Source organism: Pleurodeles waltl, chromosome 6 (genome assembly GCF_031143425.1).
Source record: "Pleurodeles waltl isolate 20211129_DDA chromosome 6, aPleWal1.hap1.20221129, whole genome shotgun sequence".
Classification (NCBI taxonomy): Eukaryota; Metazoa; Chordata; class Amphibia; order Caudata; family Salamandridae; genus Pleurodeles; species Pleurodeles waltl.
This window is the reverse complement of record NC_090445.1, coordinates 944584851-944602029: the sequence shown is the minus strand read 5'-3', so window position 1 is coordinate 944602029 and position 17179 is coordinate 944584851. Positions and strand designations below refer to the sequence as shown.

Genomic DNA, 17179 nt, shown 5'->3' with positions numbered 1-17179 from the left:
AACCTTGCATAGTCCCCTCTGCACCAGGCTACTAGTGTGCAGTTACCGGGCTGTGCATGATGGGAGTCTCCCACGCCCATCCCACACACGCATGCACAACTGTGTGCACACCTATCCAAGTGTAACCAGTCAAGTGACCATAAAACTAGCTGTGTCACAGCAGCCTTATCTCTAAAGGCAAACACTGGCAGTATACAAGCACAGTCCATTTACCATATGACTACCATGGGTAAGACACAAGTAGTGAGAATCACCCAAAGTAAAATGTCCAAAAAGAAGTGATTAAAAAAGCAAAAAAGCTGGGTGTACTAAATGAATGGAACCCAATTTCAACAGCACTCAAGAAGAACACAAGACGGTTCCCACAATACTGTCACACCGCCCTCCCTTAAGCCTGGCCAGGCATTATTCCCAATCATAATTGATATGCAAATAGGAGACAAAAGCTTAACTTTGGTACTGGACATCACAGGCAGATGGGTGGCTGTAGTGATTTATGTGGACATGAAATTTACTTGTCTTCCTGGGAGGAACTTCCACATGAAAACTCTAATACCTCTCCTGGGAGGCATTTCTACCTGGAAAATGAAAAAAATGGTTTCCCGCATTGTTTTTAGGTTATGGCATTAGGCAAGAACTTTTGATTTTATTACAGTATGTATATTAGATCTGGTGATAGCTAAGTCCCTTTGATTTTACTAAAATATGTATATTGTACTTTGTAACCCCTTGCTCCACATTATGCCTGCACCAGGCATAATGTATGCAAGGGGGGCTGAAAAAATGGCGCAAAGAAATCTAAAAGATTTATTTGCATCATTTTTTTCAGCATTTTTAACACACCGCAAGCCTCGTCTGGTGCCTGCACATTGTTCCGAGTGTGAGCACTCTTTCATGGAGGGTGAACCATTGAACCTTCATTGAAATAAAATGATGCACTATGACATCTCCCAAAAAGTATGTGTTATTAAATGACCCCAAACTTTCGAATAAAGGATGACTTCTGATAACTATCATACTGCTGATCCCTCTGGCAAAGTCTTAATAAAAGCTCCGGTCTCAGAAAGCTAAGGTTGCACGTAATAATACAAATTGCTAGTGCCGTAGGACTTCAATGTGCTGACAAACGACTGATTGTTCGCACATCTTTACAAACAGACAGTGACCGCTGCAGACTTTCATTTAAACAGCCCTCTATGAGTACATCATCTCTTTATTTACAGTGTCTCAGTAGATACCGATACAAATGGTAATTAAATGTCCTCACTAACCTTTGATTAGGTGTATAACAGAAGTGTTGCGAGGATTATTTTGAACATCTGACAGTAAACATCTAACGATACAACCACACATAAAGGCGTCTTTACGTTGCACAGGGTCTGTCACACTGTGCAGTCAGAAATGACATCGCATATGCTGTGAAGTGCAATTACATTTTATTAAAATAAAATTATGAACATCATTATTTGCAAAATCTACACCCTTCGAACCATACTGTTATGTACCATGACAGTAAAAAATATTTTGAAACCCAAACTACCACAGATCCAATGGAATTAAGACTTTGTTTGGACGTTGCTCTTTGACTTCTGGATGGTGCCTTGTCAGAGGTACCTGGTCATTCTTGCACCTGTAGTGAGAACAACGGCATCCGCTCTCTCACACTACTGGACTGCAGAAGTACTTTAGCGGGACTGCAAGAAAGACCATTTTTAGTGACAATGCAGCATAGCAATATTTTATCAGCTTTACAGAAGCACATTGCAAACGATAAAAGACAGTAGTGAGTGACAACTATAGAGTAAATAGCATGTGTCATAGTGTGACCCACCTGTTTTCAAATTTTATTTAGTGTTCAGTTTTTGAATACAATATGTACAATAATTTGTGTTAATTACTTTGCAAAGCATGGAAATCTGCAACCCCTGTATCAAAATATGTGACTTTTTTTATTGTAGACCATGTGATATCCTTAATCATTTGTTATACGAAAATGTTTTGACTACCTATGGTAATCGTTTATGAAAGTTGAGTTATGTCAACACAATCACTGCTGCCAGAGTCAACAAAGCGTGTAAAAACCCATGTACTTGACAGACACCATCTGTCACTAAATAATGGAATCAAAGGATAGTTTTCCACTTTCTTTTGAACATTGCATTCTGAAAATCCTCCAACTGTCTGACATTATTTGCAATATACTTATTTTACTGCTGAAGATCAGTGAATAGAGAAGGAATCTCATTGTAGGTCACATTAAATTCTTCACAACCGTTATGTTTAATAGTGTTGTACATAAGATATATGCTTGCAACAAATTCCAAGCTGCGAATCGGTGTGTCTGTTTCCACAATACAGATATTCCAATATTCGACATTTAATGTACATTTTATGCAGTAGGTAAATCTCCTTATTGAGCAGGAGCAACAAGACAAGAAACAAACATTTTTTTTGCAGAGGGGTTTGATGGCACACCTATGTATACCGTTTACTGTATATGAAAAGAGTATTGCTTGACACCACAGAGTTCTGTGACTTTATAAAAGTACCTCAACCTTTACCTGGTTCCTCTGTTTGGCCATGCACTCCTTTCTTGCTTTCAATATATTTATAGCACGAGGTAGAGAGTACTATGAGTACACTGAGAGAACACTAGGTAGCTAAAATCAATGAAAGTACAGAAGGACTTGCAATGTATTAATGCTGCTTCAGCCGTTTCTAACTTTGTGTTATGTGATATCTCCTTTATGATTTAGAGCATCAGAAAGCATGACAAATATGGATGAAAAGAGAGAATGTGGGAAAGATGTAGAGCCTCATTACAAGGCTGGCGGTCTTAAGACCGGCAGCCTCGCAATGGCAGTCAGACTGCCGCAGACAGGGTGGTCCGACCACCCCATTATGACCGTGGCGGAGCCATCACGGTCCAACCGCCGACACTGCCAGGCTGGAACCAGCCTGCAGCCTGGCGGTCCCGGCGGTTGTAATTCACCAGGGCTGTGCTGCAAGCAGGCAGCGCTGCCCTGGGGATTACGAGTCCCCATTCGCCAGCCTTTCCATGGCAGTAAACACCAGCCTGGAAAGGCTGGCAGAATGGGGGCGGGGCACCCATGCACAGCCCCATCGCCCATTTCACTGCCCGAATTATGGGCAGTGAAATGCGCAACAGCACCTGACCCACCACAACATTGCCATCGGCTCAATTAGGAGCCGGCATCAATGTTGTGGTGAGTGTTCCGCTGGGCCAGTGGGCGATAACGTTGTTTTCTCCTGCTGGCCCAGTGGAACGCTACTAATATGGCGGGCAAAAGACCTCCACTAATGGCGGTCTTTTGCCTGCAGCGGCATTGGCGGTCCTGTTAAGAGATTGCTGAAGTCGTGATGAAGCCCATAGTGTGAGAGAAAAAGAGTAGAGGGAGGCCAGTTGCATCACTAATTATTGTGGGGGTGATAGAGCTTGTGTTCCTTCTAAAACAACACCATAGCTGGCTGATATTAAAGAAAACCCATATCTGCTATAGTGTAGGTTTTACATTTCACTTTAGAGTGCACATTTTAACACCCTGGCTGCCTTCACTTTTTCTTTGAGAGAACCCAAGGTGGACGGACAGACACATACATATACATATACACAGACACAGAGACACATAACCACACACACACTCTCTCTCTCTCTCTCTCTCTCTGATGGACACACTTGTTTGGCTATAGTTAAGTCAAAATGTACTCATTTTAGGTTCATTATAACATAGAAATTATGGATAGTGCTCTAGAAAGTTAAAATGAAGACACAATTTCCATGAATTCTCAAACATGTTCCTCAATCACTTTAGTGAAACATTCTGACATGCAGACAGAAACACATACTTAACATCAGTAGTTACCTGTCGGTTTACTCCCTAGTGATCAACTACAGCTTTACTACAAAGTTTAAATGACCAACTGGACTAGAGTGCTACACATTCTGAATAAATGACAAAAGTACTGCACATGTGAACACCATCTTGTTGGAATCAAAGTTGTGAAGCTGAAGGCATTACCTGGATGCAGCAGTAAATGAAAGAAATGAGGAGTGTAGATTTGTCATGGTAAGTTTGGTTAGTGCTGTAGAAAGCTACAATAAGGTCAGTGTTTCCATGAGTATCTTCCACAACCATTTCAATAAAACATTCTGGCATGCACAGTGAGATATGTACTTCAAACAACAGCAGCAGTCTTGCAGTTAGCTCCCTGTTAATCAATTGCAGCATCATCACAGAGTTCTAATAAACAACTAGAGCTCAAACATTTTATATTGAAGACAAAAGTGAAGCACTCTTGAGTGCCATGTTTAGGAATAGGAGATTTTGAATTTGAAACCTTTACTGAAGAACAAGTAAATGAGCATTGAGATGTAATACCAGCATAAAACTAGATGTTGGGTAAACATGAGAAAGAAGGTGTGGGTGTTAAGTGATTTGGGGCATAATGTATTCTTAAAGGGGTGAAAATTTGTTAAAAGGAGAGACGTCTGCATAAGTGCAGCATTCCCTTTCCATGTGTATTTACTCAGCCTACCACCTTCTCAGGTGTTTAGCAGCTCCCAGATTCTAAAACAGTAACAGTTTGGTAGATATGTAGTATAAGAGGGGGTGGGTTTGGGTGCAGAGCTGAGTTAAGCAATGCCTTGGTCCACCCCCATTTTTTGCAATGCCTAGTATCAGTGGTTTTCCTCTCGATTTTACACAGGGGGCACACTGGATATTGTGGTGAATCCGTGATTCCATATAATTGCAAGCAAAAATAAATTATTTTAAAATTGACCACTGATGTTTACATACCAAAAGAACTTCTGAAATTCACCAGTTATAGTTTACTGAGATAGCAATAAGTTGCACCTCCACCATGCGCGGCCTTTGACCGCACATATTACATCACTAATGACATGTTAAATGTAATTAATGATGACATCAATGATGATTATCTTGCTTGTCTTAAGAAAAGTACTTCAAAGTAATACTAAAGACACTAATAGGGTTTAGTGCACGTTTCAGTATTTCCCACAGTGGGCTCCCAGTAGGCATCTCTATTGCTCCCTTTCCCATTTTTATAGGGCTCTTCCATGTCTGGACTATCTCAAGAGTACAGCAGGGTGCGAGACAGCAAAGATGCTAATTTACTCCCAGCTACCATGCAATATCAACCCACAGGTCAGTTTGAGTGATCTCATGCTAAAAGAGTTCATGATTATAACATCATGCTTCTAATGGTCATCTGATGTTTTACAATTCAAGCTACAGCCCCAATCGTTTTCTTTCTATGTTACCTGTTCACAGGGGACATGTCTGTAGCATCTCCGGTTTACACGCTTATCTGTTTCTCTTCAGTGGTGCCCTCAGAAGTATAATAGGACAACTGATAGCAGCCTCACTCCATGCTGTAGTTACTAAGCTGTACTGTGGAGCTGACTTGATTGTTGGAGGCTTTGTCCTGTGTGGTCTTGGGCCCCAGGGGCATAGGGATAAACTCTCCTAACAAAGATGACACACGTCAGTGTGTGAGCAGTGACAGCACTCCTGCCACTGGATAAACTACTTATAGATCTGACAGCACACAGTTTTCTTGGGTTGCAAGTTCTCTTCCTGCAGTTTGCTCCATGACCCACACTGATAGACCAGGTGATATTCCATGTCTTGGTCTCCACTGGTTGCACTCCTGATAGTAGTTGGCTTCTTCTGGGAGTTCCACACACCTGGAAAACTCCTTCCCTTTCTGAGCAGGCATGCTTTTCCATGCTAGAAAGGCCCTCTGCTTCTTCAACAAGTTGTGGATATTTCAGTTCATGTGCCCTCAACTCTAAGAGACTGGATGTAATGCAGATACTAGTCCTGTTCTCACAAGGTAAATATGAGTACTCTGCAGAACACTCCCTTCCTTAGTTAGTGAAGCAGAATCGAGTTGGAGCAAAGTGGGGTGGTTTGGGTCTTATTTTTATTTTCACTTTTAAAGCTGGGGATGCTGATCCTCTGTCTAAGGTCCTGGAACCAGTGTGTGGTGGTTCCCTTCCAAATATTATTTTCTGTCTGCAAGACAGACACAGCTTTGGAGCAAGATGACAGGAATCATTGCAGGTAGTGATGAAGCGGGTTCAAACAGCAGTATCTAAAAGATAGGCACAGTGAAACGTCAACACTCTGAATCTGGTGGCCAGCACTTCATTTTTTGCATGGAGTTCGAGCAATAAACAGGGAGGAAATAGATAGGCCCTAAAGAAGACTTCGGACCCTTTTGACCTGTAAATTAGGTCAAAATATGTTGGCCAATGGATTGATAAATCGTTATACTTCTAGAATCCACTTATAACTTGAATCCACTTATGACTTTCTTTTAACCATATCAAAGGTACTCACCAACAAAACGAATCCTTAGGTTCACCCTTGGATACTTTTATTACTGGATCCCTGCTTATATCCAGAACAATATTTAAGAACTCCCAATTTAGTTGAGCCCACTGGTGTGGAATTCATTTACTCTGGTATGGTGAGGGTGATGAAGCATGCCACAATAAGTTGGTGGTGAGGCATCTTCTCCAATATCTTCTGGATACCTTCATTTGATAGCATTGTTAATTCATGTTTAGCAAGTGGGGATATTCTAGATCCTCTTCCTCTTTTTTGTGACTATATTTACCATAGACAGACCTAGGCCTCAGTGCACATGGCCTTCAGCTGTGCACAGCAGGGATTTTGCCAAAGATTTGACGAGGTCCTGTGTTGTACTCTCCGCCTGTTGCCAACTGTTGTTCTTCACAGTCTTTGGCTGTCTGAGCAGGGTAGACTGCAGCGTCTTGTCTGCTACCAGTTACTGCACCCAGCTCTACGATGCAGCTGACTCCAGGTGTGCACAGGCTGGGGCCCTTTGCTCAACTACCTTTGGGCAGCCAACCCTTGCTGCACTCAGCCTTTGACCATGCACTTCAGGCAGGAGGAATGGTTTAGCCATTTGTCTTGACTGTAGCTAGGTCCTGCTTCCACCCCATTGTTTACAGCCAACCCCAGGTTTGGCCATTGGCCAGAAAGCATTAATGCTCAAAGTACTTTCATTTATTTAATCTTTTCTGCAACTTTGCATATCCTACATTGCATTCATAAGTTCCCATCCTCAAGAGAGACTGCAAGCCCAGGGAAGAACTAGCATTCATTAGTCCCTTGATTTTTACTTTTCTTTTTAATACCAAGGTGTCCGTAACCAGGTACTGGAGGTGAAGGTAGGCTTACTCTGTCCCTTTATGCCTTTTTTTTTCTTTTCGCAACACACTGCTCACTGCACAATGTTGGGCAACAGAAATGTTTGTGTGATAACTAGCCAATCAAAATGTGGTGGATTCCTGAATCCGAAGAGGGTTTCAAAAATGTGCAATGCACCGAGAGAAAACGCTCCTTATTCCAGTGGGATGCCTTTATCTTTTTAATTAGAGCAGCCAATCCAAAAAGGATCTTCTAACTAACATATCTCTAAAATGTAACTTCTTCATGCCCAACCAAAGCACCTTTTTAAATGTTAAATTCTAGAAAACTGCTGAATGGATTGACCCTAAATAACACACTCCTTGAGAAAAGTTGAACTTTCGTGCCAAATTTAGTGTAATTTTGTTGCCAAATTTAGTGTAATTTTGTTGCCAAATTTAGTCTAATTTTATTTAGCTGTTTCTTCTGCATTGGATTTACTTTTTAGCGGTATTTTAGATCATTTTCCTTTAGTGTATGTTTTTTTACATGTGTATTTCGAAGTTTCACTGCCTATATGTTATGTATAGCCAAAGGCTACACAGGCAGCATTAATTTGTGCGCCTATACTCAAGCTCCTAGAAAGATGACTCTATCAATGTACTAATTTGCCCATGGTTTGCTAGGACTACAGAATCAAGCCGTCCTGCAACAAAAGCTTTCCTTTGTGCAAGAATTCTAAGTTATCCTCTGTTCTTTGTGGCTTTCTCTATTCTATTGCTAGTGGATAGATCTGTCTCGTACATTCATCACTTTTCTCTGGCAATTTCAGAGGAAGAGGTAATTTATAGCACTTAGGTCCATATTTATACTTTTTTTTGCTCCACAGTTGCGTCAGTTTTTGACGCAAAAGCGGTGCAAACTTACAAAATTCCATTATATTTTGTAAGTTTACGTCGCTTTTGCATCAAAAAATGACGCAAATGCAGCGCTAAAAAAAGTATAAATATGGTCCTTAGTTCTTCAGAGCTATTCTTTTTGTGTGCATAAAAGGTAGCACATGTCTTTGTCTACTGCTTCTGAGATAATTCTCTGGGGTCCTGGTATTTGGAATGAAGGAATACGCAGTGATGCTGCGTGCAAGGGATTCTGAGGGTTACAGGAGGATTAGAATGGAGGAGCAGACTGGGAGGGTAATGTCATACTGTCTTTGAATGGTTGTATCTTGGAGTACAGCTTCAAAACCAATAGTGTGTGTGGGCTCATTCTTGTTACTTTAGGTGATTTAACCTCAGAGTGGTGATGAGTGGGTTAAGAACCTTCAATGGACTTTAAGTCTAAACCTCCAATAGAATGGCGTCGGTTTGTTATCCGTTGAACAAATAAATAAGCATACAATGGAGTGTTGATGGACAAATTAGGGAATGTGTTGTATGTGAGTGCTGTGCCAGGGTGGCACAAAGTGGTAAAAGCACTGATCACATATTGTGGAAAACTGAGGAAGGTGTTAGATGATTTGTGCTCACCTAGGATGTGAAAGAACTGATCGAGCCTTCTGACTGGCTAGTTGTTATTGTGTTATTTAACTAGGTCTGTGGTGATTTGAGGTTATATGTCTACTAATAGAGATTGACTAGTTGTGTGGTTGGACAGTCATCCTTTCTGAAACATTCTGAGAAACCCTAACCTATTTTTCAGCATTTCTTTTTGAGCCAGTGCAAGAGAGATAAAGGCAGAAAAGGGAGAAAGGAGGAGGAAGAGAAAAATGGAAACAGCAGTGGTGTAACAAAACTTGAGGGTGCTCCCCTGTAAAGTACATGGAGTGTCCCCCTCTGGACTCATTCATTAGCTCTCATGCCAGGTTACTATGCTGAGGGCCCCACCCAACACTGCGGAGGTTGTGGGGACCTTTGTTTGGCCCCTGGGAAACAGTGTCAATGCTGTCAATGAAAGAAAGGAGGAAGGGGAAAGACTCTGCAAGAGTGACATTTAGCTCGCTTTTGACCCTGCTGTGTTCATGCCCGCCACGTGTCATAACCTTACGTGCGCCTGCTTCCCTGATTCTGGATTGCTGTGGACACCAATAGCTTGTTGTGCTTGAACTCGTCGGTCTTCTTTGTCTCGCTATGGTTCCTCACACCATTTTGTTCATCTTTAAAGCCACATTCTGATCAGAATCCTGGGAATTTGGGATGTCACTCCCAGTTTTGTTGCTGGTGCTCTGAAACTGCTCTGAAGCTGCTGTTGGTACTGCTGCATTACAGCTGCATTATTGCCAGTGAGAAGCTGCCCTGTCCTCGCCGGACCTGCTGATCTAGTGTGCCCTTCGTTGGCCTACTACTACCTTGTCCGGTTCCCCTAGGGAGCTGGTGCTTGGGACAATAGTAAGATGAGTACTGAGGTGCAGGCTGGGTTAATAAGGCTCTTTTCTTATTCTATTGCTAGTGTATAGATCTATCTCGTACATTAATCACTTTTCTCGAGCAATTTCAGAGAAAGAGGTAATTTATAGCACTTAGGCCCATATTTATACTTTTTTTGCGCCACAGTTGCATCAGTTTTTGACGCAAAAGCGGTGCAAACTTACAAAATTCCATTATATTTTGTATGTTTGCGTTGCTTTTGCATCAAAAAATTACGCAAATGCGGCGCTAAAAAAAGTATAAATATGGGCCTTAGTTCTTCAGTGCTATTCTTTTTGTGTGCATAAAAGGTAGCACGTGTCTTTGTCTACTGCTTCTGAGATAATGCTCTGGGGTCCTGCCATTTGGAATGAAGGAAAACGCAGTGATGCTGCGTGCAAGGGATTCTGAGGGTTACAGGAGGAATAGAATGGAGGAGCAGACTGGGAGGGTAATGTCACACTGTCTTTGAATGGTTGTATCTTGGAGTACATATTCAAAACCAATAGTGTGTGGGCTCATTCTCGTTACTTTAGGTGAGTTAACCTCAGAGTGGGGATGAGTGGGTTAAGAACCTTCAATGGACTTTAACTCTAAACCTCCAAGAGAATGGTGTCGGTTTGTTATTCCTTGAACAAATAAATAAGCATACAATGGAGTGTTGATTGGACAAATTAGGGAATGTGTTGTGATGATTTGCGCTCATCTAGGATGTGAAAGAACTGATCAAGCCTTCTGACTGGCTAGTCATTGTTGTGTTATTTAACTAGGTCAGTGGTGATTTGAGGTTATATGTCTACTAATAGATATTGACTAGTTGTGTGGTTGAACAGTCATCCTTTACCATCTCTTTGAGATGGTATCAGCATTATGGAATACCACTGTATTTTATAAATTCGATCTTGCCAGCGTAACTCAATAAGTTGTATTCAGTGAATAATTAAATAACTTCCCTGCCTTTAATATGCCAGATAAAATGTATGACTTTCAGACTGCTGAGTGCTGTTAGTGTTTCGTAACAAATTCCGAATACTTTGCCAGCAGAAAGTGCTTAATTTGTGCAGGTGGTTGCATGGTTACAAGTGGTGGACAATGGCACAAATTCTGAGAAACTGTAACCTATTTTTCAGCATTTCTTTTTGAGCCAGTGCAAGAGAGATAAAGGCAGAGAAGGGAGAAAGGAGGAGGAAGAGAAAAATGGAAATAGCAGTGGTGTAACTAAACTTGAGGGTGCTCCCCTGCAAAGTACATGGAGTGGCCCCCTCCGGACTCATTCAGGAGCTCTCATGCCAGGTTACTGTGCTGAGGGCCCCCACAACACTGCAGGGGCTGTGGAGGCCTTTGTTAGACCCCTGGGAAACAGTGCAAATGCTGTCAATGAAAGAAAGGAGGGATGGGAAAAAATCTGCAAGAGTGAAATAAAAAGTTATGGCTCTTGTATGGTTTTATAAGGATGCCAGAGGGGAATCAAGACAAGGCAGCCCTGGTATTTGGAAGGCGAGCATTTAGCTCACCTTAGACCCTGCTGTGTTTGTGCCCGCCACGTGTTATAACCGTACTTGCTCCTGCTTTCTTGATTCTGGATTGCTGTGGACACCAATAGCTTGTTGTGCTTCAATATGTCGGTCTTCTTTGTACCGCTGGGGTTCAGCAGAGACTTCGGAAAGCTCCATATCTTTGTAGGTGGAGGAGGCAGTGTAGAGGCAGAGGTAAGCCCACGAGTACTGCATTACTTTGTTTGTTCTGTTCTCTTTTTTGGACTGAGTTTCTTACTCGGTGCAGCATAGATAAATCTAATGAAGAGTTTGAATACTATCTTTTCATTCTTCCAAAAGGAGGCTGGGACACTGAGGTTGTTCGGCCAATGGACTGCTCTCGTAATCTGGAAGCAAGACCCATATCCATCCCCATTTCACCGCCCCCTAATTTTTCCTTCATGGGCTCTGCTCCATTGAACCTAATAGTAGAGGAAGCCTTGGAGGGCATGGGGCCGGTTGAAGACCCCATCAAGTGCATCAAGGACTTGAAGCAGCCTGATATTGAGGTTACAGAGATAACCCCTCCCTTAAAGAGAAATATTCTCTGTCTTCTCTCTCTGGACCACTGCAGTTTCAGATTCCAGTGTTGAGTTTATCTAGTAGCACCCCTTCAGGATTTTCTTCGGTAGACCTGGAAACTGCAGCTCCACCTAACTAGGAAGTTTTTGTGAATCCTTCTTGCAATCTACCAGGCCAATATGTGCTAATTTCGGAATTTCTCAAATGTTTGAAAATAATTTTATCCTCCATCTTAGCTCTTCTCGAACAATCTGTAAATTATTCCATCCATATTCATGATACTATAAGTTTGATGTTGAAAGGAATGCTGGGTTATAAAATAGATGTTACATGTCTCCATCTAGCAGAAAACTTCTTCAATGCACAGGAAAACTGAACCTTTCAGTATTCCTGAAATCTGAAGAAGCAGTGGCTCCGGTGGGAGTCAAGACTACCCCAGTGCCGCTGGAGATGAAAGATCAATTTAAAAACTGTGGTTTCCAAGTTGGTAAATCCCAAATCTTTATCTCTCCAGGGGATCTTGGTTCATAGGAGAAAGAGGAAAGCCTGTTACTTTCTTTAAAAACTCTCTTTAATCCTGGTTCCCCAATCTTAGTAACACTGCATTTGGAGGACAAGGCTGCTGGTTCCATGCCTGAAACCTTACCAATCTGCAGGTTTAATGAAGCACCAAAAAAGTCAGTAGCAAAGGTTTTAGGCTCATATTTATACTTTTTGGCGCAAACCCGCTCTAACACAGGTTTGCACCAAAAAGTATATCTATGGCTAGCGCCATTCATAGATTCCCGGGTTCCATATTTATTGAATGGAGCTAGCCGGCGCTCCGACCATGGAAATCTGCCTACAGGTCCCCTTACGCCTGCCCAGACCCAGGCATTAAATAATGTCACTAAACAAGCTTACCGCATTATTTAAGGTCCCCATCTCCCGTGCTGGATTTTAGCACGGGGGGATAAATATGGTGCAAAAGCCATATGATCCTTTTCTGGCCGGGAATGCCTACCTTGCATCTCATTGACGCAAGGTAGGTTTTCCCCTCCAGAAAACAACGTAAACTCCATAACTTTGGTGCTAGACATGTCTGGCGCCAAAGTATAAATATGGAGTTCGGTTTGCGCTGAATTAGCTTAAACAATTTATGCTAATTCGGCACAAACCGAGTATAAATATGGGCCTTAGTGTCTACACAGCTTAAAAGGAATCCTAAACAAGGAAAAGTCTAGCTACAAAAAAGGGGAAAAAAACAAAGGATCCTAAAAAAGGGACCGAAATAACTATGGTTACAAGATTTCAGTGGGAGCGCATTGGACAGGGGCCCTGAAATTAAATCTGTCACGGCTAATTCTAGACCTCCAATGAGCAGGGATGTTCACCCTGTATCTTTAGCTAGACTCTCTCTGTTTCTGCTGTAAGTCCTCAGCCTGGAGTTGCGAGCGAGGACCCCACAGATGTCTCATCCTTCATCCGTGTCCTGATACCTGTGACAACCAATCTTAATCCACCTGCAGATCCCTTTCTTGTAGAGTCTACCTGTGCTGTAAACCCCATGAGGGTTAGAAATAATAGGGTTTGTTGATATCTCCTGTTAGTAACTACAACGATTTTAGACTTTGTCCATGATGTGGTTTTGAATCACTCTCTGTTATTAGCATGTTTTGCAGACATTGATAGCTTAAAGATGCTTCAAAGTAGCGACGTATCACTTGTAAAATTATTGTACTTTTTAACGGGGTGCGAAACAAGGGTTTGTTTCATTGTAAGATAGCTACAAGCTTTCAGAGTTGTAATTTACACCTGTCTACAGTGATTTATGTTATGCCTGATTTTGGGGTGGGTAAAGATCTTTTCCATCCACCTGTTAACTTAAATTATCCTCTATCTCAGTGCCACCATGCTTCCAATAGGCTATCTGACCCCACTTTCAAGTCCCTGTAGAACTCAGAAAAGGGTGGAGTGAGAAACATATTTAAGTATGGTTCTCAGGTTGAATTTTGGATCTTTGTCAAAGGAAGATGATGGTCCTAATTGGAGCTGGCTGGCTGGCACCCTAAATGCTGCTTATGCAGCGGGTCCATTGTTTAAGCCACATAGTTAACACTTTTTAGCACTGGCTTCCTGGAATGCAGCAGGCCTATTGAATATTTCAGAGAAATATTCATTTCTAAGTAGCCTTAAGGCAGATGGAATTTGCATCCAGGAATCCTGGCATTCCTCCCACTTTGTTTTTGAGGGATGTTATGTTTTATGCGGTAACCCTATCCCTTCAAGGAAAGGGTTTGCAAAAGGAGGTATAGCCACTTTGTTAAACAACAAACTTAAACCTATAATAGCTTTTTGGATCATCAAACCTTTTTCAAGCTACAAACTTCCCTGGTTGAGGGTAGGCAGAGCTGTATATTAGTGGTAAATGTGTATATTCCTCCAGACTATATTTATAATACCCTTTTAACTAACCTTCTATCATTCATATGTGAGGCCTCATTCTTGAAGGAATACCTCTACATTGAGTTGTTGGGAGATTTAAATTGTAAAGTTTTGAATTACACCCTTAATCTAATTGCAGATGTAGACAAGGAAGAGGTGTTACCAAACCTTTTACCCCCTCAATACAAAACAGATATGAGAGGCCGTCTGCTCCTCAGTCTGCTAAGGAAGAATGATGGCCTCATTTTAAATGATAGATTTGCTTTTGATTCTCCAGCCCAATTTACCCATAAATCTCCCACAGTGTCCTCATAAGTGATTACCTTTGCACATCATATTCCACATGTGATCTCATTTTGGATCTGAAAGTTATTGATACCCAGTTTAGTGACCATAAAATCCTAGTATTCTTTTTGGACTGTGCTAGGTCCTCAGTAGGTTCATTGAGTTTTGATGTCAGTAAGTCCCAGTGTGACAAAAATACAGGGAGGTTGCATTTGTCATCATCTAGGATATGAAATATAAGAGAGCTATTGGAAAGGACAGTCAGTGTAATGGGCCACTGGAAGAAAGACATAGATGATCACTTTAGCAAATTTATGAAGCTGGTCTCTTCTTCTGGCTCCCGAAGCAAGGTTACGGTCCATCAAAAATTTTGATGCCAGATGTTATTTTCACTGAATAAAGAAATAAACAAACTCGTTAGATCCCAATTTGTCTCTTTCATGAATGAAACAGCAAGGCTACGATCTTTGCTCAAAAGGAGAAGACTCCATTTAAAAATTGCCCTAAAAAATGAAAATGTGACCTATTGTTTGAATCAAGGGAGTCTGCCTTCAGAAAAAACATGCAAATATTCTGGAACACTATTGCAGATTTACTATCCTTTAACTATTATTGTGGAAGTTTGGGGCTGTTTAATTAAGGATTTATATAAGGAGAACCCTATAGTTAGATTTTCAAGCTATGGTCCACCTTCCTTGAGCGAGACTGAGCCGCAATCAGGGAAATGCAGTCCTCAGGAGCAATAGGTCTGGAAGGTGTCTCAATCTTAGTCTTGAAAAGGGAAATAAGACTTTGGGCACTGATTCTCTATACAGTCTTTAATTACTGTTTTCATAATGCATATATTCTGCCTTCATGGACTGAAAGAATCATTGCCCCCCTGTTTAAGAAAAAGAATGAAAATCTCCCCATTAATTACCGACAAATCACTCTTTTAGATGCTGCGAGTAAAGTGTTTGCCAGATGCATCTTGTAGAACTTAAACTCTTGGGTTGAGGATAACAAGATTTTTCTGCTAGAGCAATACAGTTTTAGGAAAAAACATTGTGCCTTGGACAACATCTCAACTTTACAAGCTGCAAATATGTGTCCATCAGGAAATGTCCAGTTTACACTGCATTCATAATTTGTTTCCATAGCTTTTGATAGCTTTTGACATGGTCGATTGTCTTACTTTGTGGGAAAAATTATCCAAGCTTGGGATGCCTAGCGTTCTATTGCTTTTATTAATTGCCCTTCGTTCCTCTACTTGGTGCCAGATTTTGTTAGACAGGGCTAAGGGATTATCGACTGCCATCTCTACAGAAATACTTCTTGAAACAAGGGTGTTTTCTTGAGCCATTGTTTTTTTCCCTTTACATAAATAATGTTCCTAGTTTGTTAGCTGAAAGTAAGGGTTTGCCACCTAGTATAAGAGGACACTCAGTGAGTTGTTTGTTATATGCAGACGACATTGTGATCCTTGACTTAACCCCTGAAGGTTTAGCTCAATGCCTAAGCACTTTGCAACAGTATGCTGATGCACACTTTTTAAAAATTTACTTTTCAAAAAATAAGGTTGTGAGAAAACAGGGCTGATTGCAGAGCCCCCCTAACTTTTTGCCCCCATTTTCCACTTTTTGCTGGTGGTTTCCTGACTCTGATGGTGCCCTGAGTACTGCTAACCAGTCCCAGGGCCTGTGCTCTGTGTAAAATCAATATGCAAATTAGGCTAATTATAATTGGCTAAGTCAATCTACCTATAAGTCCCTAGTATATGTTAGGACATGTAGGTTTAGGGACCACAGCATAGGTAATGCACCCATAGGTGCACTGCTGAGGTGCCCAGTGTCATTTTAAAGGCAGGCCTGCCTTGCTGGCTGCTTTTAAATTAAAGTTATATGCAAATTCGACTTTGGAATTAAAAGTAGTTTCAAAGTCTTAAACTACCATATTTGTATATATAAGTCACCCCTAAGGGGTGCCCTATGTGCCCCTAGGTATGGGTGCTATGTAATAAGCAGGACCCTTATAAAATAGTTTTATAAGCCCTGGTGAGGTAAAAACCGCTAAATTTGTTTTTCCCTCATTGTAGTGAATGGCCTTCATAGGCTAGAATGGGGAGACTTTATTTTAATTTTAAAAGTCCCCTTAAGTGACAGATACAAAGAGTTTGGCATCAAATGAATTGTTATAATGAATCCCACAACTTCCAGTTGTTGGATTTAATATAACTTGTTCAGGTAAAGAGTTTTAAACTTTACCTGAAAAGTTGCCAATTTCAGCCCTGCATTGTTTTTGCTACTGTGCTCTGATTGGCCAGCCTCTGGCAGCCTGGCCAGGCTGCTTGATGAGGTGTGAAGTGGCATGGCTTCACACAAAGAGCTGTGCCTGTGGGAGGGAATCTCTCCTCAGCAGATGGTGAGGCAGGAAGGGGGAGGGCTGCCAAACTGGTCTTCAAAGGCAGAGAAGGACATTTGTAGCAACAACACCACATCCTGCAACCCCAGACAACTAGGTTCCCCCTTGATTAGATTAGGAGAGGGCAGGAGAGGGGTGTGTTTATGATTTTTAGCCACACCAGTGGGTGGGCTCAGCCAGATGTAACCTCCAAAAATCATTTTTAGCCATGATGGATTTTTGAAGAATGTTGCCTCCTGGGATTGATTTTTGCCACACTTCCCAGGAAGTGTCATCACAGGGGGAAGGACCCTGCACCTGATTTGAGAATCAGGACCCCCCTGTTTTTCACCCAGGAGCAAGGATACAACTGGCAGACCTGCACCCACACCTCAGATCCCCATCAGATTCCAACAAGGAAGAACCA

The 17179-nt window shown here is 41.7% G+C and overlaps 1 protein-coding gene across 1 annotated transcript in view; it reads right to left on the bottom strand.

The window, feature by feature from the left end:
* Positions 1 to 1470: 1470 nt before the first annotated feature.
* Positions 1471 to 17179, bottom strand: part of LOC138300419 (vertebrate ancient opsin-like) — a 566835-nt gene continuing 551126 nt past the window's right edge. The window contains exon 6 of the mRNA XM_069239767.1: positions 1471 to 1694. Within this exon, the coding sequence (XP_069095868.1) occupies positions 1686 to 1694 (9 nt within the window). The 3' untranslated portion in view covers positions 1471 to 1685. The remainder of the gene's footprint in view (positions 1695 to 17179) is intronic.